The following is a 24,106-nucleotide window of genomic DNA, read 5'->3' on the forward strand; positions in this document are numbered from 1 at the left end:
GGTGCTTTATCACCCACAGTGGTGCTTTATCACCCACAGTGGTGCTTTATCACCCACAGTGGTGCTTTATCACCCACAGTGGTGCTTTATCACCCACAGTGATGCTTTATCACCCACAGTGGTGCTTTATCACCCACAGTGGTGCTTTATCACCCACAGTGGTGCTTTATCACCCACAGTGGTGCTTTATCACCCACAGTGATGCCTTATCACCCACAGTGGTGCTTTATCACCCACAGTGGTGCTTTATCACCCACAGTGGTGCTTTATCACCCACAGTGATGCTTTATCACCCACAGTGGTGCTTTATCACCCACAGTGATACTTTATCACCCACAGTGGTGCTTTATCACCCACAGTGATACTTTATCACCCACAGTGGTGCTTTATCACCCACAGTGGTGCTTTATCACCCACAGTGATGCCTTATCACCCACAGTGGTGCTTTATCACCCACAGTGGTGCTTTATCACCCACAGTGGTGCTTTATCACCCACAGTGGTGCTTTATCACCCACAGTGATGCCTTATCACCCACAGTGGTGCTTTATCACCCACAGTGGTGCTTTATCACCCACAGTGGTGCTTTATCACCCACAGTGATGCTTTATCACCCACAGTGGTGCTTTATCACCCACAGTGATACTTTATCACCCACAGTGGTGCTTTATCACCCACAGTGATACTTTATCACCCACAGTGGTGCTTTATCACCCACAGTGGTGCTTTATCACCCACAGTGATGCTTTATCACCCACAGTGGTGCTTTATCACCCACAATGGTGCTTTATCACCCACAGTGGTGCTTTATCACCCACAGTGATGCTTTATCACCCACAGTGGTGCTTTATCACCCACAGTGGTGCTTTATCACCCACAGTGGTGCTTTATCACCCACAGAGGAGCTTTATCACCCACAGTGATGCTTTATCACCCACAGTGGTGCTTTATAACCCACAGTGGTGCTTTATAACCCACAGTGGTGCTTTATCACCCACAGTGGTGCTTTATCACCCACAGTGGTGCTTTATCACCCCCGCTGGAACTTTATCTCCCACAGTGGTTCTTATCACCGACAGTGGAACTTAATCAAGCGCCTGATATCGCTCCACTTGACGCATCTCTAACTTTCCACTTGGGGCCACTGGCTACCCACTTAATGTCGCATTGAAATCATGCAAATCCCCCTCCCATGTCCGCGGCACAACAACGATATTCATTCCATGAGAAGAGAAATCCTACAATTAACACCAAATCCCTAGTAATCCTTATACTGTTTTAACTAAAACGAAATTACTAATTTCAAAGAACGTTGAGAGGTTTATTTAACACAGATGGGGGGGGGTAATGTTTATGGCTGGAATTAACGTTTTTGGTAATAGTGGTGAATATTGTGTTCATGTTTGCTTAAGATGGTTAAATTAAGGTATTCTTGCAAACTGGTAGAAAGGTGAATGTTTATTAATGTTTATACAGTGAAAAAGAAGGACATTTATACGAACGTATAACAATAACAATTATTATTATTATTATTATTATTATTATTATTATTATTATTATTTAATTTCAAAAAGGGTTAAATATACATCTTTACACGGCAGTGATGAGCATACACTCATTCTCCCACCCAGATGTGTGAGTGGGTGGGTGGGTGACTGGGTGGGTGAGCAGGATGGTGGGTGTACCTGGGAGGTAGCGAACATATGTAGGCAGAATCTCCGTTACCGATGTCACGAAAATGTAATGTGTAGGAACTTCAAGGTGAAGGTATTACCTCGGTGTAATAAGAAAACACACACACACACACACACACACACACACACACACACACACACACACACACACACACACACAAACACACACACACACTTAAAAAACGATTTCAAAAGATAAGTTCAACGATCTTATTCCATCCAACTGACTTCTCTGAAAGTTATGTTGAATCTTATTACAGATGGTATCTTATTACAGATGGTATCTTGTTATAAATGGTATCTTATTACAGATGCAATCTTATTATAAATGGTATCTTGTTACAGATGGTATCTTATTACAGATGGTACCTTATTACAGATGGTATCTTGTTACAGATGTTATTTTATTACAGATGGTATCTTGTTACATATGCAATCTTATTATAAATGGTATCTTGTTACAGATGATATCTTATTACAGATGGTATCTTATTACAGATGCAATCTTATTATAAATGGTATCTTGTTACAGATGGTATCTTATTACAAATGATATCTTATTACAGATAGTATCTTATTACACAGGGTATCTTATTACAGATGGTATCTTATTATAGATGGCATCTTATTACAGATGGTATCTTATTACAGATGGTATCTTATTACAGATGGTATCTTATTACAGATGGTATCTTATTACAGATGGTATCTTATTACAGATGGTATCTTATTATAGATGGCATCTTATTACAGATGGTATCTTATTACAGATGGTATCTTATTACAGATGGTATCTTATTACAGATGGTATCTTATTATAGATGGTATCTTATTACAGATGGTATCTTATTATAGATGATATCTTATTACAGATGGTATCTTATTACAGATGGTATCTTATTACAGATGGTGTACACAAAATGACCATTGAAAAGATCACCTTCAAAAAAGGGGTTCAGGGAAACCGGCAGGCCGGACTTGAGTCCTGGAGATGGGAAGTACAGTGCCTGCACTCTGAAGGAGGGGTGTTAATGTTGCAGTTTAAAAACTGTAGTGTAAAGCACCCTTCTGGCAAGACAGTGATGGAGTGAATGATGGTGAAAGTTTTTCTTTTTCGGGCCACCCTGCCTTGGTGGGAATCGGCCAGTGTGATAATAAAATAAAATTAGTAATAATAATCTTATATACTGTTTATCATACTGCTATCTTCATATCAAATATTTATCTAAATTTTTGTCTTCTCTTATTTTCCTTGTTGTTTATCGTGGGTTGTCGACACTGTTTGATGAAGCAACGAGTCATGTGACCGACCACCGACTTGCCGTTAATTCCTCGTTATTACTTGTCTTACCGCGAATATGCTAATAACGCAGGGAACCTGCGGTGTGTGTGTGTGTGTGTGTGTGTGTGTGTGTGTGTGTGTGTGTGTGTGTGTGTGTGTGTGTGTGTGTGTGTGTGTGTGTGTGTGTGTGTGTGTGTGTGTGTGTGTGTGTGTGTGTGTGTGTGTGTGTGTGTGTGTACGTAATTACCTATTATTTTTTTGTTGAGCTGCATCTCTTGGGCCCGCCTCTTTATTTTCTCTGACAGAACTTAATTAGGGATATTTTTTTATGAATTTCTGGTCAAGGACTGGGCCGCGGGGGGCGCTGACCCCTCGGAACGACCTCCAGATAGACTCCTGGTTGGTACACACACACACACACACACACACACACACACACACACACACACACACACACACACACACACACACACACACACACGTACGTTTCTTCACCATCAAACGGCCACGTAAGAAAAGTAATTCCGCCTCCTTTGCCTCAAAGAAATGATATGAAGACCTGTGAGCAGCAGGTCTGAGCATCCCGGCAGATGATGCTCTCAGCCTCCCTGTTTACAACTCTCCCAGCACCAGCATCCATGATCTCCATCACTACAGCATCTGGGCTACATCTTTCTCACCCTAACATCCAGGCTACATTTCCCTCAGAACTACTACATTCCATCACAGAACTTGGCGACTTAGCGTAATCAGCAATGATCGTTTTGCTAACTGCAAATAATTTGTTGAGATGACATGTTCAATAACAGTCAGGGCATCAACAAATTAATATATTATAATGATATTATTACTAAATATATTTAATTTAGCTTAAGATTGGTTGAGTAATATTATGCTAAGCTGTATTAAAATGAGTTAGTTCTGTTGTAAATTAAATAATTTGTATACAATGTTAATTTACGAAAACACTGTTAATGCATAAGATCAAATTTGGAAAAAAATAAAATCAGAGTTAACCTGGTTTGACTGACTGCCAAAAAACACGATATCAAATGCACGCACACACACACACACACACACACACACACACACACACACACACACACACACACACACACACACACACACACACACACACATTTATAAACGATTCCAAAAGATTACTTCAGCTATCTTCTCTACAATTATGCTCATTTTCTCCTGCAGTATTGTCAGTGAAGCACTCCCGCCCACTTCTCTCCTCCCCGTCACACAACTCCCTGGCACTGCTCACACCCTCACTAATATAATTCTTCGATATGTTTTACCGTTTGAGAGACAGTTCCATTTTCCCAGCCTGGATGGAACTCTCTTCAATAAAGTGAGAACGTGATGAGGCCAGATGTGTCTCCCAGCCAGCGCCACCATCCTGGGCGTCACCTGCAGTTTTAAGATTCCCACACACACCATGCTTATCTTAATGGAGCACCAATATCCACCCTCAGTTCTCAACCTTCTCCACTATTTAACCTCCACCCCCCACCCAGCACCCCCCACCCCCCACCCCCCACCCAGCACCCCACTATCTCCCCTCCTTGATTTAAATGCCTTTTATAAAAATAAAAAAAAAGCTTTCGTCTCAAGATTTTAAACTTGTTTTCCCTAATTGAGAAAGTATTTTCTTCAAGAATCACGTCAGATTCATTTTTGGTAATTATTTTGCTATAACCTAACATATATATATATATATATATATATATATATATATATATATATATATATATATATATATCTATCTATATATATGCATATATATATATACACATGTATATATACATGTGTGTGTGTACTCACATATTTGTGGTTGCAGGGGTCGAGACATAGCTCCTGGCCCAGCCTCTTCACTGATTGCTACTAGGTCCTCTGTCTCCCTGCTCCATGAGCTTTATCATGCCTCGTCTTACAACTATGTATGGTTCCTGCCTCTACTACATCACTTGCCAGACTATTACACTTCCCGACAACTCTGTGACTAAAGAAATACTTCCTAACATCTCTGACTCATCTGAGTCAACTCCCAATTGTGACCCCTAGCTTCTGTGTCCCATCTCTGGAACATCCTGTCTCTGTCCACCTTGTCAATTCCTCGCAGTATTTTGTATTTCGTTATCATGTCTCCCCTAACTCTTCCTGTCCTCCAGTGTCGTCAGGCTGATTTCTCTTAACCTTTCTTCGTAGGACTTTACCCTTAGCTCTGGAAATGGCCTTGTTGCAAACCTCTGCACTTTTTCTAATTTCTTGACGTGCTTGACCAGGCGTGGGTTCCAAACAGGTGCTGCATACTCCAGTATTGGCCTGACGTACACGGTGTACAGTCTCGAACGATTCCTTACTGAGGTATCGGGACGCTATTCTCAGGTTTGCCAGGAGCTCATATGCTGCAGCAATTATCTGGTTGATGTGCGCTTCAGGAGATGTGCTCGGTATTATACTCACCCCAAGATCCACGAGTGAAGTTTGCAGTCTTTGGCCACCTAATCTATATTCTGTCTGCGGTCTTCTTTGCCCTTTCTCGATCTTCATGACTTTGCATTTGGCGGGTTTAAACTCGAGAAGCCAGTTGCTGGACCAAGCTTCCAGCTTGTTCAGGTCTTTTTGTAGTCCTGCCCGGTCCTCATCTGATTTAATTTTCCTCATTAATTTCACATCATCTGCAAACAGGGACACTTTTGAGATTATCTCTTCCGTCATGTCATTCACATATACCAAAAAATAGCACTGGTCCTAGGACTGACCCCTGTGGAACCCCGCTCGTCACAGGCGCCCACTGAGATACCTCGTCACGTGTGTGTGGCGGGAGACGGGGGGGGAGAGTCAGGGTAAATAATACAAAACAAAGGTTTTTCTTCTTTTTACATTCAGTAATTTATACAGAAGTTGCTTTTTTCCGGTGACGGTGCTTTAGGGTGATTCTGTAAAGAAGCTGCAAAGATTGGTGGAAGAATTTGGAAGGGTATGCAAAAGAAGAAAATGAAAAAAGTGAATATCGAAAGAGCAAGGTCATGAGAGTTGTAAAAAATTAGGTAATGAAAGACTGGATATAAGAGTGAAAGGAGGGAGTAGGGAGGACGTGAATGTGTTCATATATTTGGGAATGAACATGTCGTCGGGCGGGTCTATGAAAGAGGCGAACCATAGAATTGGCGAGGACAAAAAAAGATAGTGCAATGAGGTATCTGTGAAGACAAAGAACGTTATCCATGGAGGTAAAAGGGACAAATGTCTGAGAATATCGTAGTACCAACACTCTTATATGGGTGTGAAGCATGGGTTGTGAATGTTGCACCGAGGAGGCTGGAGGCAGTGGAGATGTCGTCTCTGAGGGTAATGTGTGGTGTAAATATTAGGAGATGCTGGGTTACTAATAATCTTATACAGAGGACTAAGGAGAGGTTGTTGAGGTGTTTTGAACAAGTGATGTATGTGGTGTCCCTTGTAATTGTACCGACAAAGGATTTCGTTACCACTTCAGTCTGACTTGAAAAAAAAAAAAGATGAATTTAAGTCGATGCGCGATCCTCAATGCTTGCAAAATAAATATTACAGAGCAATCATAAAATTATAATGAATCAAAATCTAAAAATACGTGTGTGTATACATTTGTATATATACCGGTATGTTGATGCACACATGTACATATGCATATGTAGAACACTGACACGATATTTTTTCAAAAAACTGTTGAATGTGTCATTTTATTTTGTACTTCAGTTTATAAGTGAAAACATTTGCATTAAATTCAACAGAGTCCATTCCGTTACAGAAAGATATCTCTCTCTCTCTCTCTCTCTCTCTCTCTGAATGACAGTCAACTCAGTGTGCAAGGCTTTCTGTAGGTCTTTACATCGGTCAATAACGCTGCTGAATGCTATCTGTCAGACTGTACTGACTGTCAATTACATTGCCTGAGATTGTCTCTAGTGTATGACTACGTGTGTCTGTGTGTGTCCCCCCTTTCTCTCTCTCTCTCTCCATCACCTCCCGGATGTGTCTGGCTTGGTAAAAAAATATAGCTCATAAAAAAAGACACTTCCCTCCAATTAAATTTTTCTCCCACAACAGAACTGTCTCCCGCCAATTGACTGGAACGACAGGGAGACAACACCAAGTTGAAGGCAGTGAGAAAGCCATCACTGGTATTCAATCATTTTTTTATTCACAAATTGAGGAGGAAACTCTAGGACGATGAGAGTCTAGATTCTACGATCTTCGATTCTAGATTCTCGGCTCTAGACTCTTGACTCTGAATTTGGATTTCATTCTCTCGATTCTAAATTTAGATTACATACTCTGCATTCTACACTCTGGATTACAGATTCTGGATTATATACTCTGGATTCTAGACTCTGGATTGCAGATTCTGAATTCTAGACTCTGGATTCTAGACTCTGGATTACAGATTCTGGATTATATACTCTGGATTCCAGACTCTAGATACCAGACTCAGGTTTCTAGAAAGAGAAGTGGAGGAGATACAGAGCTGGAAAGACCTTGTCATCCATCATCGAGGGTATCTGCTGAGAAGGACCGATTCATCCACCTACCTAAAAAGAAGGTAAGGATTGTTATAATCTTAACCATAAGTTTTAAAGCGGTGGACCAGTAAGCCAGCGGAAGGCCTCGATCAGATGACCAAAAGCTCCTGCTGCGGGTCATCATAAGTCCAAGTCCCGCGTCAGGAAACACTTGTCCTGTTTCCAGACAAACTTTACCTGAACTAACCAGCCACCTCGACTTCAGGACAAATTGTTGAAGTTGGGACAGCAAAGAAGCAGAAGGCTCTCTCTCCCCACCCTGCACTCCCTCGCTTCCAAAGCCCAATTTCAATGACAAAAAAATAACTTACTAAAACAATTAGTGGAGAGAGAGAGAGAGAGAGAGAGAGAGAGAGAGAGAGAGAGAGAGAGAGAGAGAGAGAGAGAGAGAGAGAGAGAGAGAGAGAGAGAGAGACAGACAGAGACAGAGACAGACAGAGAAAGAGACAGAGAGAGAGAGAGAGAGAGAGAGAGAGAGAGAGAGCAGGAGAATCGAAGGTCAGCTCACCACCAGGACACAGGGCGAGAAAGGCTAGGTCCCTCCCTCCCCTATACACAAACAGGCGGAAATGAGAGTGCAAATCACATCCTAATTACCCCTCCCCTCGCCTCTCCTCCCTCACCTTTGCCCCTCTCCTTCCCCCAACATCCCCTCCCCCCACTGTGCATTGTGGTCCACTGCCGCATGATTAATCACCCTGGCGGGGAGGTCTACAGATCACGCCAAAGTTTAAGGTCAAAGTGGCTGCAAATTTATTGATGTATCGACACGTCTAGTGTTTGGAAATTTCTGCGACTACTGCCTCCTAACCTGCAGCTAATTCAGCTAAAACTGTTGACACAGACATCCCGAGACACTAACTCGGGCACGCCAGTGGCTCGTGCAAGAAAATTCCACAGAACTATGGTGTTGTGTAGTTCCTAACTGTACAAGGCAAGTCAAGTTACTTGAACGAGGAAAGGCTACACTTCCATTCAGTATCTCAGCAATGACGGGCTTCGGTGTTGTGCATCCGCCAGAATCTCCCAGCAAAACGTTCTCAATCCAAGGTTCAGAAGAAAAATTGGCCAATAATGCTGACAGAAATGTAAATCCAGTTCGCTGGGGCTTGTCTGGATACTAGTAGGTATCCTTGGTGTTTGAGGAAGCTTCGTTGTTGTAGTAGTTCCTCTATCCAAGTAAGTTATGTCGGTTTTCTGGAGTTTACCTGGAGAGAGTTCCGGGGGTCAATGCCCCCGCGGCCCGGTCTGTGACCTCTAATAATACTACTATAATAGACCTATTCCTACCTATTTAAGCCCTAAAACTGCATTAATAATTCACAAGTTTACAATCTACTTTCTGTAACTACTTAAATCTTTCTAGAAAGACAAATATTATGTAAATGGGTATGTTAAGGGCTCCTCAAGCTTGAGCACTATAAAACGTTTCGTGGAATATTTTGGTAGACCAAAATAATTTCCACATGCTGGTCCAGTGTGTGTACTCACCTATTTGTACTCACCTATTTGTACTCACCTATTTGTACTCACCTATTTGTACTCACCTATTTGTACTTACCTATTTGTGGTTGCAGGGATCGATTCATAGCTCCTGGCCCTGCCTCTTCACTGGTTGCTACTGGGTCCTCTCTCTCCCTTCTCCATGAGCTTTATCAAACCTCGTCTTAAAACTATGTATGGTTCCCGCCTCCACTACGTCACTTTCTAGGCTATTCCACTGCCTGACAACTCTATGACTGAAGAAATACTTCCTAACATTCCTTTGACTCATCTGAGTGTGTGTGTGTACTCACCTATTTGTACTCACCTATTTGTGGTTGCAGGGGTCGAGTCATAGCTCCTGGCCCCGCCTCTTCACTGATTGCTACTAGGTCCTCTCTCTCCCTGCTCCATGAGCTTTATCATACCTCGCCTTAAAACTATGTATGGTTCCCGCCTCCACTACTTCACTTTCTAGACTATTCCACGACTTGACTACTCTATGACTGAAGAAATACTTCCTAACATCCCTCTGATTCATCTGAGTCTTCAACTTCCAATTGTGACCTCTTGTGTATGTGTCCCATCTCTGGAACATCCTGTCTTTGTCCACCGTGTCTATTCTGCGCAGTATTTTATATGTCGTTATCATGTCTCCCCTGACCCTCCTGGCCTCCAGTGTCGTCAGGCCGATTTCCCTCAACCTTTCTTCGTACGACAATCCCCGTAGCTCTGGGACTAGTCTTGTTGCAAACCTTTGCACTTTCTCTAATTTCCTGACGTGCTTGACTAGGTGTGGATTCCAAACTGGTGCTGCATACTCCAGTATGGGCCTGACGTAAATGGTATACAGTGTCTTGAACGACTCCTTATTGAGGTATCGGAACGCTATCCGTAGGTTTGCCAGGCGCCCGTATGCTGCAGCAGTTATCTGATTTATGTGCGCCTCAGGAGATATGCTCGGTGTTATACTCACCCCCAGATCTTTTTCCTTGAGTGAGGTTTGCAGTCTTTGGCCATCTAAATTATATTGTGTCTGCGGTCTTCTTTGCCCTTCCCCAATCTTCATGACTTTGCATTTGGCAGGGTTAAACTCAAGGAGCCAGTTTCTGGACCAGGCTTGTAGCCTGTCCAGGTCTCTTTGTAGTCCTGCCTGATCCTCATCCGATTTGATTCTTCTCATTAACTTCACATCATCTGCAAACAAGGACACTTCTGAGTCTATCCCTTCCGTTATGTCGTTCACATATACCAAGAACAGCACAGGTCCTAGGACTGACCCCTGTGGAACCCCGCTTGTCACAAGCGCCCACTCTGACACCTCGTCACGTACCATGACTCGTTGTTGCCTCCCTGTCAGGTGTGTGTGTGTGTGTGTGTGTGTGTGTGTGTGTGTGTGTGTGTGTGTGTGTGTGTGTGTGTGTGTGTGTGTGTGTGTGTGTGTGTGTGTGTGTCCATACAGTATATGGTCCCGGCTGACATGTAACCTTGTCCTGTGTGTGTGTGTGTGTATGTATTCACACAGTATTATGGTTATTTGCCTGCCAGTTATTCCACACACAGTTATGTACCGCTATTTTTGGCCTTTTTTTATGAACATTTAATATGTTAGAGTATTGGGAGAGTCGACTGTTGAAATCATCCCGGGTCATAGTGACCGGAAATCTATTAGATACTGGAAAAAAATCAGGTCACTAACTCTCACAATTCTAAATTCTAGATCACAAATCATATAAATCATATAATTCTCGGTTAATAGAATTATGTAATACTTTACTCGTGATTTTTATTTTAGCCTCTTTATTATTTCTGTGTGAATTGTAATTACTACATGTACCAGAGATATTGTGTCCTATTATCTTGAGAAATTTTATTTGTGTTACTGTGATTAGTGGATCGACCTGGTCAATATCCTATCACAAGAGCCAAGTTATCCAATGATAACCAGTTATCTTATGATAGCTATCTATCGTTTGATAACCATCTATCATATGATTATCATCCTATGATAACCATCTATTGATAACCATCTATCTTATGATGAGAAAAAATGAAGGTGAAAGAATAATCATTATAATTAATAATAATAATAATAGACGCAGTGTTCTTATCATATATAAAATGAATTGGACTGACTTACAGCACTTTTTTGGACTTGACTAGAAAGGTAACGGACGTAGGCAAGTACATCACCCAGGTTACTAGTTACTGATGCGCTAACAAGTCAATGACACACTTCAATTATTATTGATACACTGAACCAGTTACTGATACACTAAACTAGTCACACATACGCGTAACTAGTTTATGATTGTTTTAACCAGTTACTTAAACACTAAACTAGTCACACATGCATTTATTTAGTTATTAATGAACTTATATATCTTTTGGCAAACTTAAGTACCTACAAATAAACTTAACTAGTTACTGATACACTTCAACTTGACTGGCATGGGCCAGTAGGCCTGCTGCAGTGCTCCATCATTCCTGTATTCTTTTCTTAACTAGTTAGTGATGCATTCATCTAGCATCATACCCTGCTAGTTGCCGGTGCAGGTAACTAACCACAAACGAATCGACTAGACAAGCAATTACCCTTCAAACAGATTACCAGCTCCATTAACCCTATACGCTTCACAGGCTATACTGAATTTCGACAACAAAAACATAATAACATCGCGAAGTATTCCCATCACCACGGCGTTAAGGAATTACATGTTGAGAGAGCATCCAACTTTATTAATACTGTAATAACGTTGGTAGAATTACCGACAATATGTTAGCTACAAGGACACATGGACAACTAACGTGACATTTTACTGCCAGAATCGTTTGGCGAAACTTTGCCACAGTAAATGACGCGTTAGTTGCCCATGTGTCCTTTTACCTCTTAATATTGGCCGATACTGCACTGTTGATAATGACTAGTGAGATAAAGCAGAGGATTTGATGCAGCAGATAGGGAATTTGTTTCTCGAAATGCCAAGCACAGAGGCGAGGATTCATTGTGGGAAGCTAGACACAGATGGTCCAGAGATGTAAGGTAGTGTACTCTTAATACAGGTACTTAAGTACTCTTAATACTGGTATTCTAGTACTCTTAATAATAGGTACTGTAACACTCTTAATAATAGGTATTCCAGCATTCAATAAACCTCAGATAATACCAGTATACTTTATATTGTATATCTTAGATTCAATAGTATACCTGAGATAGTATACCTTAGTATACATTAGATGATATACCTGAAGAGTATACCCTAGATAGGGCTGAGTTTAAAATGATCTGAGGTAGGATAGCAGTGAGCTGAGGTAGGATAGGAGTGAGCTGAGGTAAGATAGTAGTGAGCTGAGGTAGGATAGCAGTGAGCTGAGGTAGGATAGCAGTGAGCTGAGGTAGGATAGGAGTGAGCTGAGGTAGGATAGAAGTGAGCTGAGGTAGGATAGGAGTGAGCTGAGGTAGGATAGTGACCCGAGGTAGGATAGGAGTGAGCTGAGGTAGGATAGCAGTGAGCTGAGGTAGGATAGTGAGCTGAGGTAGAATAGGAGTGAGCTAAGGTAGGATAGGAGTGAGCTGAGATAGGATAGCAGTGAGCTGAGGTAGGATAGGAGTGAGCTGAGGTAGGATAGGAGTGAGCTGAGGTAGGATAGGAGTGAGCTGAGGTAGGATAGGAGTGAGCTGAGATAGGATAGCAGTGAGCTGAGGTAGGATAGGAGTGAGCTGAGGTAGGATAGCAGTGAGCTGAGGTAGGATAGGAGTGAGCTGAGGTAGAATAGCAGTGAGCTGAGGTAGGATAGCAGTGAGCTGAGGTAGGATAGGAGTGAGCTGAGGTAGGATAGCAGTGAGCTGAGGTAGGAGAGCAGTGAGCTGAGGTAGGATAGGAGTGAGCTGAGGTATGATAGGAGTGAGCTGAGGTAGGAGAGCAGTGAGCTGAGGTATGATAGGAGTGAGTTGAGGTAAGATAGGAGTGAGCTGAGATAGGATAGCAGTGAGCTGAGGTAGGAGAGGAGTGAGCTGAGGTAGGATAGGAGTGAGCTAAAGAAGAAAAAGAAGAAGAGGAAGAAGAAAAGAAAGAAGGACAAACAACAGCAAGAGAAAAAATTGCTTTTAAAATTGGATTTTTGTGAGTGTTTTATTGGTGATGGTAAATTTAGCGTCTTCAGACTTCCATCGTTCTGGTATCCACTAAGATGAATGTCTGTCTCTCAACTTGTTCATGGTTGGTGGAGTCTTGACTTCAGTGGGAAGGATGAGAGGCTAAGTCACAGCATTACACGTTCACTCACAGCATCAAACGTTCACTCACAGCATCACACGTTCACTCACAGCATCAACACGTTCACTCACAGCATCACACGTTCACTCACAGCATCACACGTTCACTCACAGCATCACACGTTCACTCACAGCATCAACACGTTCACTCACAGCATCACACGTTCACTCACAGCATCACACGTTCACTCACAGCATCAACACGTTCACTCACAGCATCACACGTTCACTCACAGCATCAACACGTTCACTCACAGCATCACACGTTCACTCACAGCATCAACACGTTCATTCACAGCATCACACGTTCACTCACAGCATCACACGTTCACTCACAGCATCACACGTTCACTCACAGCATCAACACGTTCACTCACAACATCACACGTTCACTCACAGCATCAACACGTTCATTCACAGCATCACACGTTCACTCACAGCATCAAACGTTCACTCACAGCATCAAACGTTCACTCACAGCATCACACGTTCACTCACAGCATCAACACGTTCACTCACAGCATCAACACGTTCATTCACAGCATCACACGTTCACTCACAGCATCACACGTTCACTCACAGCATCACACGTTCACTCACAGCATCAACACGTTCACTCACAGCATCACACGTTCACTCACAGCATCACACGTTCATTCACAGCATCACACGTTCACTCACAGCATCAACACGTTCACTCACAGCATCAACACGTTCATTCACAGCATCACACGTTCACTCACAGCATCACACGTTCACTCACAGCATCACACGTTCACTCACAGGCTCGTGGAACAAGTGTGGTGTTCAATATAGGCTCGTGGAACATGTGTGGTGTTCAATATAGGCTCGTGGAACATGTGTGGTGTTCAATATAGGCTCGTGGAACATGTGTGGTGTTCAATATAGGCTCGTGGAACATGTGTGGTGTTCAATATAGGCTCGTGGAACATGTGTGGTGTTCAATATAGGCTCGTGGAACATGTGTGGTGTTCAATATAGGCTCGTGGAACATGTGTGGTGTTCAATATAGGCTCGTGGAATAAGTGTGGTGTTCAATATAGGCTCGTGGAACATGTGTGGTGTTCAATATAGGCTCGTGGAACATGTGTGGTGTTCAATATAGGCTCGTGGAACAAGTGTGGTGTTCAACATAGGCTCGTGGAACATGTGTGGTGTTCAATATAGGCTCGTGGAACATGTGTGGTGTTCAATATAGGCTCGTGGAACATGTGTGGTGTTCAATATAGGCTCGTGGAACAAGTGTGGTGTTCAACATAGGCTCGTTGAACATGTGTGGTGTTCAATACAGGCTCGTGGAACATGTGTGGTGTTCAATATAGGCTCATGGAACATGTGTGGTATTCAATATAGGCTCGTGGAACATGTGTGGTGTACAATACAGGCTCGTGGAACATGTGTGGTGTTCAATTTAGGCTCGTGGAACATGTGTGGTGTTCAATATAGGCTCGTGGAACATGTGTGGTATTCAATATAGGCTCATGGAACATGTGTGGTGTTCAATATAGGCTCATGGAACATGTGTGGTATTCAATATAGGCTCGTGGAACATGTGTGGTGTTCAATACAGGCTCGTGGAACAAGTGTGGTGTTCAATACAGGCTCGTGGAACAAGCGTGATGCTCAGTATAGGCTCGTGGAACAAGTGTGGCGTTCAATATAGGCTCGTTGAACAAGTGTGGTGTTCAATATAGGCTCATGGAACATGTGTGGTGTACAATACAGGCTCATGGAACATGTGTGGTGTTCAATACAGGCTCGTGGAACATGTGTGGTGTTCAACATAGGCTCGTGGAACAAGCGTGATGCTCAGTATAGGCTCGTGGAACAAGTGTGGCGTTCAATATAGGCTCGTTGAACAAGTGTGGTGTTCAATATAGGCTCGTTGAACAAGTGTGGTGTCCAATATAGGCTCGTTGAACAAGTGTGGTGTCCAATATAGGCTCGTTGAACAAGTGTAGTGTCCAATATAGGCTCGTTGAACAATTGTGGTGTCCAATATAGGCTCGTTGAACAAGTGTGGTGTCCAATATAGGCTCGTTGAACAAGTGTGGTGTCCAATATAGGCTCGTGGAACAAGTGTGGTGTCCAATATAGGCTCGTGGAACAAGTGAGGTGTCTAATTAATATTCGTGGAACAAGTGAGATGTTCATTCTAGACTCGTGGAATTACTGGGTTTCCCATTTCGAGTCACAGAACCAGTGGGAGCGCGATAAACCAGAGCTAAGAACCAAAACAGAACATTGACAAACTCTCACCTCAGTTTTTGAACACCATTTATTAAGTTGCCGGAAATCACTTGAGCTTCAAAACTAACGAAAATTCTTATAAATACTCTCATAAACGAGCAAAGTAAAAGCAACAGTCAGAGAAAGCTCACATACATCACTCTGGAGTCAGTTCTAATAAACTTTCCTTTAATTTGTAGCAGCTGTCTGGTCGCGTTTACCTCCAGCCTAAAAATTAAATTGGATGGGTGTAAGAGTTGCCTTGGCAACGGGTGAGTGTGCCTACTGCAGTGGTCATCTTCTCGTATATTATAAAATAGTTCCTCTCACTCAACTCAGGCAACGTTTCTTAATTGTCTTATTCTTACAAAAATGTAAAAAAAATAATTACCTCTCCATCACTACAATCTTCTCCTTGACGGTCATCTGGAGTGTCTTCGACGCTGGGACGTCATATGGCCCTTGTCTGTGATATCTGGCACACTCGTATTCGTCGCTGTCAGAGATGCTGCCACAACCCTTCTCCAAAACATAGTTCCCCTTCGTGTGCAAGTTACCATCCAAGGTGTTGACACATCCTCCATCCTCGCTACGGCAATTCTGAGCATTACAAATTTCATAACCAAGAGGGTACTGACTCTCCTTGCCCTCATTTGCTGTTGATGGGACCAAGTTTGTTCGGTCATTGGAGAAGGTGGGCTCTTGAAGGGAGTAGTAGGTAGGTTTGGATGGCAGTGGTTTCAGGAGCGGGGGGCTGTCCTTGGAACCCTTTAAGAGACCGAAATCACTAGCAGTAAGTGTTCCTTTCCGCTGGGACACTGAAACCGAGAGGTCATAATATGTTTCAGGATCATCATCAGGTCTACTCCGGTTCTTCTTCGGCAAAGGTGGTCTTATCGATTCATAAGCGTTATCATCTTCAGTATTTTCAGCACTGGATGGATAAGGCGAATCGTGGATGCTGTTAGCATATATGATGTCCTGCAGAGTAGCCAGCGCTTCATTCTCCTCGTAGCTGGTAACAGAGGCTTCGTACATCTCGTTTCCAAGACTGCGCCTTGCGAGTCTATACGAGACCTGTGGCTTGATGCCCAACTCGGGAGGCGGCGCATCCGAAGGAAAGGCAGTGATAGACCTCATAGACTTTCTGTTTTTAGCTTTGAAAGACCCGGACGAACCTCTTTGTATGGTTCGTCTAAGGACGGTACCTTTAGAGAGAGAGTCTATACTGAAGACGTCGCTCTCCCTGGATGATGGGAGAGTTTTGAATGACTTCCTGAGGGTGCCACCTCTCTTCCCTCCATTATGGGAATCTCGGGTGTAATAACTGGAGTAGTACCCAGGCTTAACCGATGTGAAGATCTCGCGATGGATACACACGCCATTACACGACTTATTTTTGTAATTACAGAGGTAACATTCTCCGTGTCTGAAGGAATGTGCCCTCTGTAGGTTCCTCAGAGCATCAGCGACGAGTAACCCTGGCCGCCTAGGGGCAGCAGGGGACTGCTGCCCCCCATCTTTGTTGCCTCTCTTGGTAGAGAAGAGGGAAGAGTAGCGGCTAGCGGAGAGGAGGCTAGCTCGCTTCTTCCTGTGGAGGGAGACATCTCCGAGACCTCCTACAGCTGCCAGGTCCACCACGTTGACGCAAGTGTTGCTTGAGACGCTGAGCAGGCAGCCCATGAGGGGAGTGAGGCGAGGCTCCAGCAACAGTGAGTGATAAGTGCAGGGTCATAGCCACCTCTACCCCGGCCTCATACACTACACACAACCCCATAGGTCTACCCTCCCATGCCGACCAATTACAACAGATGACACAGATCCGATATACTTTTACAAATGTATGCTTGTAAAATTATGTCACGTGAATAATTATTTTTCAGTATCCACTTTTCTCTCTTCACTCAAAACAATACGCAGAATAACACACGAAGAGTGAAGACCAAGTGTAATCTGCGAGGCAGGTGAAGACTGCCGGGATGAGTCAATCACCAGGTGCATTACCCTGGGTTCACGGCTTCCTCTCAGAACAGGTGAAAGATGCTGTTCCAGACCACGATGGTGCCTGAGGCAGAGAGTGTGGGGCACCTCTCTGGAATGGAGTTAATAGGGAAGAGAGGCAGGGAGCACTATTTTCGGGTACTAATGGGAGGGATGGGAGAGGGTGCAGCGGTGGGCTTGGTGTGATGGGTGCAGTGTTCAGGGTGAGAGGAAGTGCTGAACTGTCGGGATCTTTGACTCCCGATTCTCTAATATCTAGTAATTCAGACTGTCTTCCCGTCGTCCATGAAGTTGTGATGCATTTTTTTTTTAACTGCGAAGTCATCCAGTCATCCACATTCTGCATGAATGATACTGACAATGGCGATCAGGCAACTCAAGTATATATTTATCATGTGACTGAGCTAGTAAAACTGCTGCAAAAACATCTACTGACATTAAGTTTATGTGGGTGTGACTCAAGGGGTACTTTTTTCACTAGGTGTCAAAGAAGCAGAGGGTTCATCAATAGAGTAGCTCAAACAAACAAAAAGTCTGCGAGGAATGTGTGGAGAGCAATGTTTCCCTGACCACTGCGGACAAGGCTGTGGGCGGCGGAACAGTTGCAGGCGACAGATGTGCGTCTATCAGGTACTACCGTAAATGTTTTTATTGCCTGGCTGTTGCTGCTGTTTGAGGTGGGGGCTGGCTTCTTGGAGAACAGTGAATTGTCAGCGCCTACTTAATGTGGTGTATCAACGTTATCCTCTAGTCACTCTGTCTTGACATACACCAACTACCATACACAATGCCAGGTCTGTTTTGCAACACTCTCAAACAAAATACGTCGCGAAGTCATTAATTTCCCAAGTCTGTCATTAAATTAGTTTCTTTTCTGAACACAATGGATTTTTTTTTTGTTACGAAATACACTGACCAATGGTTCAAGTTGTTTTCCTTAACGGTAGTGGAACTGATCGGTGTGAGGACGCAGGGAAGTGTGTGTGGGTGTGTGTGTGTTAATTCTCCATCTGTTGGCGATACACTTCCTTCTGACGGTGTATCGCTGACGTCTCAACCCTGGCAGGAAGCGACGAGGATGATCCCGTTTATGATTGTCACTAAAGCACAACACAATCAGAATTAGAGTCACCAAGATAACTTTCAATATTTTATATTTTTCTTAAAAAAAAAAAGTGGAAAGTCGTGGTGAAACACGTGGAATTAAACACGTGTTTTAGTGATGCACTGTAAATCATCTTTGAATATCAGAACCACATGATGGACGGTCAGGACTCACGCCCGTGATAAAATGATTGCAAATTGTCACAAAAAACTCGCTTAATAATTCTCGGTGCTTATAAGAAAAACTGGTCCAATTTAACAGTCGCACCGCAGCTTATATGAAAAAAATATCCATTGATCTCACGACGCGAGATGATCACCCCTCTCAAAATCACTTGACTGAGGCAGTACACATTGAGCATAGGTGTGATCTCTGGCTGAACGAGGGTGTGGAAAGTAAACAACAGAAGGTCTGGAGGAGGCTGGCACCTGGTGAAGCAGGAGTGTGGGTGATGCACACTACCTCACACCTCAACGTGCACATCCCTACTGAACCTCCAAGTTCACCGACCACCGCCACTACCCGCCCGCCACCCGCCCGCCGACACACACCCACACCACCACACCACCCACCATTACACCACCCCACCACCCACCACACCACTAACCACCATCCAATACACCACCTACCACCACACCATCCACTAATACACCACTCACAACCCCACCACCACACCACACCACCTACCACCACACCACCAATATATCACCCACCACCACATCACCCAACACAACATCAACCACCACCACACCACCCAACACAACACCGCCCAACACGACACCACCCACCAATACAACATCCATCACCACACCATACCACCACCACCATACCACACCACCACCACACCACCCACCAATACACAACCCACCACATAACCACCCACCACACCACCACCACACCACACCACCACCACCCAACACCACACCATACCACACCACCACCACACCACAAATCAATACACTACCCAACACCACACCACCCACCAATGCACAACCCACCACCATATCACCACACAACTACTATACCACACCACCACCACACCACCAACACCACACCACCTACCACCAAACCACCCAACACCACACCACCCACCACCACACCAACCACCACCACCACACAATACCAACACCATACCATACCACCACCACACCACCCAACATCACACCACAAACCAATACACTACCCAACACCACACCACCCATCAATGCACAACCCACAACCATATCACCACACCACCACCACAACCCGCCAATACATCACCCACAGCTACACCACCCAACACCACACCACCCACCAATGCACCACCCACCACCACACCACCCACCAATACATCACCCACCACCACACCACCCACCACCACACCACTCAACATCACACCACCCACCAATGCACAACCCACCACCACACCACCCACCAATACATCACTCACCACCACACCACTCAACACCACACCATCCACCACGACACCACCAACTACCACAACACCTAACACCACACTACCAAACACCACACCACCCACCACCACACCATACCAACACCATACCACACCACCCACCAATACACCACCCAACACCACACCACCCAACACCACACCACCCATCAATGCACAACCCACCACCATATCACTACACCACCATACCACACCACCACCACCACCACCCAACACCACACCACACCACCCACCACCACACCACTCACCACCATACCACCCACCACCACACCACCCACCACCACATCACCACACCACACCACCCACCACCACACCACCCACCACCACACCACACCACCCACCACCACACCACCCACCACCACACCACACCACCCACCACCACACCACCCACCACCACACCACACCATCCACCACCACACCACACCACCTACCACCACACCACACCACCCACCACCACATCACCACCACCACACCACCACACCACCACCACCACACCACCCACCACCACACCACCCACCACCACACCACCACCACCACCACCACCACACCACCCACCACCACCACCACACCACCCACCACCACACCACCCACCACCACACCACCACCACCACCACACCACCCACCACCACATCACCACCACCACACCACCCACCATCACCACACCACCACCACACCACCCACCACCACACCACCCACCACCACACCACCCACCACCACACCACCACCACACCACCACCACCACCACACCACCCACCACCACATCACCACCACCACACCACCACCCACCACCACACCACCCACCACCACACCACCACCACACCACCACCACCACCACACCACCCACCACCACATCACCACCACCACACCACCCACCATCACCACACCACCACCACACCACCACCACCACCACACCACCCACCACCACATCACCACCACCACACCACCCACCATCACCACACCACCACCACACCACCACCACCACCACACCACCCACCACCACATCACCATCACCACACCACCCACCATCACCACACCACCACCACACCACCCACCACCGCCACACCACCCACCACCACACCACCCACCACCACACCACCCACCACCACACCACCACCACACCACCACCACCACCACACCACCCACCACCACATCACCACCACCACACCACCCACCATCACCACACCACCACCACACCACCCACCACCGCCACACCACACCGCACCCTGGCTGCGGGACTGTTTACTTCATTTTTTGTATATAATTCTTCACATTATGTCCTTGTATTGTACTGATAAAGCCACTGGTTGGCGAAACGTCTACAAATAAAGATACCCTGATGTTGCACAAATATCTAAAGAAGAGACTAAAGTGTTGAATCCTGAAGTGTTGATGGAGATGGGGAAATAATTCTGAAGTGTTCTATCAAGACTGAACACCTCAGACTCGTCTTCAAAAGTCGACAATATATCAGTCACCTCTGTATTTGACTGAAGAAGCCTGCTGCGTAGTAGAAAAGTTTCTGAAATATAAATAGTACTCAAACACTGCACAAGTGTCATATTCATCTACCCATAAGTCCTCTGCCGTGGAGGAGGAATCGAACCCTCGGACACTCACACTCACATCAGGCCCATACTAGGCAGGTCCAATGAACAATTTTGGAAGAGAGTCACAAGGTGAAAATAAAAATTATAGGAAAATCCGAGCTAGCCTAACCTAGCCAAAATACTGATTTTCTTTTCCCTTGAGCTTTATCGTCACTCAACTCACATCCATCCATTCTTACTTTTTTTTTAACCTAAGATGTTATAGCTACCTAATATATGTGCTACACTCATCATGCGGTATTCACAAGTTTTTCTTTATTTTTCTTTTACTCATTTATATATATATATATATATATATATATATATATATATATATATATATATATATATATATATATATATATATATATATATATATATATATATATATATATATATATATATATATATATATTTAATAGAAATTTATTTAACAAGAAATTCAATATTTCCGAGGTTGTTGTTGTTGTTTTTGTCTTGATTAACATCCTCGGTACCTAATTTATATTTCCTTCATTTATATCTTGCACATCTAATAAAAACCTAGCCAAAACTGGTGGCCTCTTAACATTCCTAAGTGTGAAAAACCAAGGAATGCTTACACCATAAGGCACCTCCACGATAATTCACTGACAGGAGCTATTGCTTCTACAATCTACTACAGTAACCGTGTCTGGTGTTACGTTATGATGTCAAGGTACCAATTAACCAAAGAATGTCAACACGGAACGTTTACGAGACTCTTTAACGGTCCTCTGGGACGATCTGCATGTTACGGAAACCGTTTGTCAGGTTGCGAGTATCCTGACGTGCGGGTATCATAACAGTGTACACGTCATCAGGCAAGGTGACACAAAATGGCTGGAAGACCCGGTGCTCAAAAATATTGCTAATGCAGTACAAGGCTTTATTAAGAGGTTGCGCTCGGTGAAGAACTTTATCAAGGCAGGACTGTATAAGGCTTTATACGGAGAGAAAATGAAGAAAAGGACCTACAAAATGCTTAACATGGCTTGATAAAGCTCTTCACAGAACGAAATATGATAAATCTCAAACATAGCACAACATTAATTTATAAAGCCCAACACAGAAGGGGAAACGTGATTAGATAAAGCCCTACACAGAGCGAAACATAATCAGATAAAGTTCAACACAGAGCGAAACGTGACTTGATCAAGCCAAAAAATAAATGACGTGATAAAATTCAACACAGAGGAAAACAATTTTAATAAATGAATGTCTCTAGAGACGTATAACACTGCCCCACATGTATTAAGGAACCACAGAACAGCACTAACACTGCCGATGCTGTCTACCAGCAACAACAAATGGTTCGGAGAACCGACAGGAGGATGAAGTAAAACACTTGTGCAAAGTTTGGCCGTCTTCACTGAGAAAACGTTTCGCCAACCAGTGGCTTCTTCACTCAGGAAGCCACTGGCTGGCGAAACGTTTCCGCAATAAAGATACCCAAGTGTGCCACAAGTGTCTGATTCACCAAAAAAAGAGATGAGACAAAAGCATTGGATTTTGTTTTTAATTTACGAGGTTGCAATGTTTTTCTTGCAGGACGAGGCTGTAATGTTTTCTTGCCTGACGAGGTTAAGAGACTCTCTTCGTTTACCTTTGCTGAAGACAACAAAGCGCTGCTCTTTTCAAAAGTGCTTCGTGAAGGCTAATGAGATGCATCACGTTGAATATTCAACGAAGGAAGCGTGCTTCGGAGGGCCCGCTGATGGCCGGCACCGTCATGTGTGGGAGAAGACACAAACAATGACAAATCAGTTACGGGGAGATTTTTTTTTTTAATCGTGAGCTTGCACTAATATAAGTTTAGGATTCCACTCGCTTGCTCCAACATCTGAAGACTAATATTCGACAAGTCGAAAAAAATTATTTGTACGCCAAAAAATAAGACAAAAATCAAGTCCAATTAAAATTAATTTTTTTTTTTTAACAGTGAGTCAGTGATGTCTTTCAAAATAGCAACGGAATCTTTGTGTTGGTTTTTTGGGGGATATTTTCTCCCGTTAATCTTTGTGTCAAATTGTAAACTATCCTGGTTAATTAAAGTGAGTCATAATGCAAATTATCCTCGTTAAACGCTGTCATAAAGCAAATTATTCTCGTTAAGCTGTATAATGCTGAAAATTACCTTCATTAAACTGTGTCATAATGCCAATTACCTTCATTAAACTGGGTAATATTGCAAATTATCCTCGTTTAAACGTTCAACCCGATTACAAACGTCTATTTTCGACGTTTCCGATAAACTAAGAAATACTACATTTTCCTGTTACGTTAGGCAAGGCGTCAAAAGTTATAGTTAACCACGAATAAGCAAATTAAACGACTCGTTAGGAAACGCGGTAGCGGGACAACCTCAAGAAGTTTGAAGATCCACACG

The 24,106-nt window shown here is 44.0% G+C and overlaps 1 protein-coding gene across 9 annotated transcripts in view; it reads right to left on the minus strand.

The window, feature by feature from the left end:
• The window catches only part of f (espin protein forked), a 638,438-nt gene that overhangs the window by 179,940 nt on the left and 434,392 nt on the right, over window positions 1–24,106 (minus strand). For 2 of the 9 annotated variants that reach the window (XM_053778206.2, XM_070087501.1), the window contains exon 1: window positions 15,949–18,433. The exons of 5 other annotated variants lie outside the window; for them this stretch is intronic. In XM_053778206.2, coding sequence (XP_053634181.2) covers window positions 15,949–17,240 — 1,292 coding nt within the window. In that variant the 5' untranslated portion in view covers window positions 17,241–18,433. Of the gene's footprint in view, window positions 1–15,948; window positions 18,434–24,106 lie in introns of those variants that run through there. 2 more of the 9 variants (XM_053778205.2, XM_053778204.2) reach the window with 2 other exon arrangements.

Source organism: Cherax quadricarinatus, chromosome 22, assembly GCF_038502225.1.
Source record: "Cherax quadricarinatus isolate ZL_2023a chromosome 22, ASM3850222v1, whole genome shotgun sequence".
NCBI lineage: Eukaryota > Metazoa > Arthropoda > Malacostraca > Decapoda > Parastacidae > Cherax > Cherax quadricarinatus.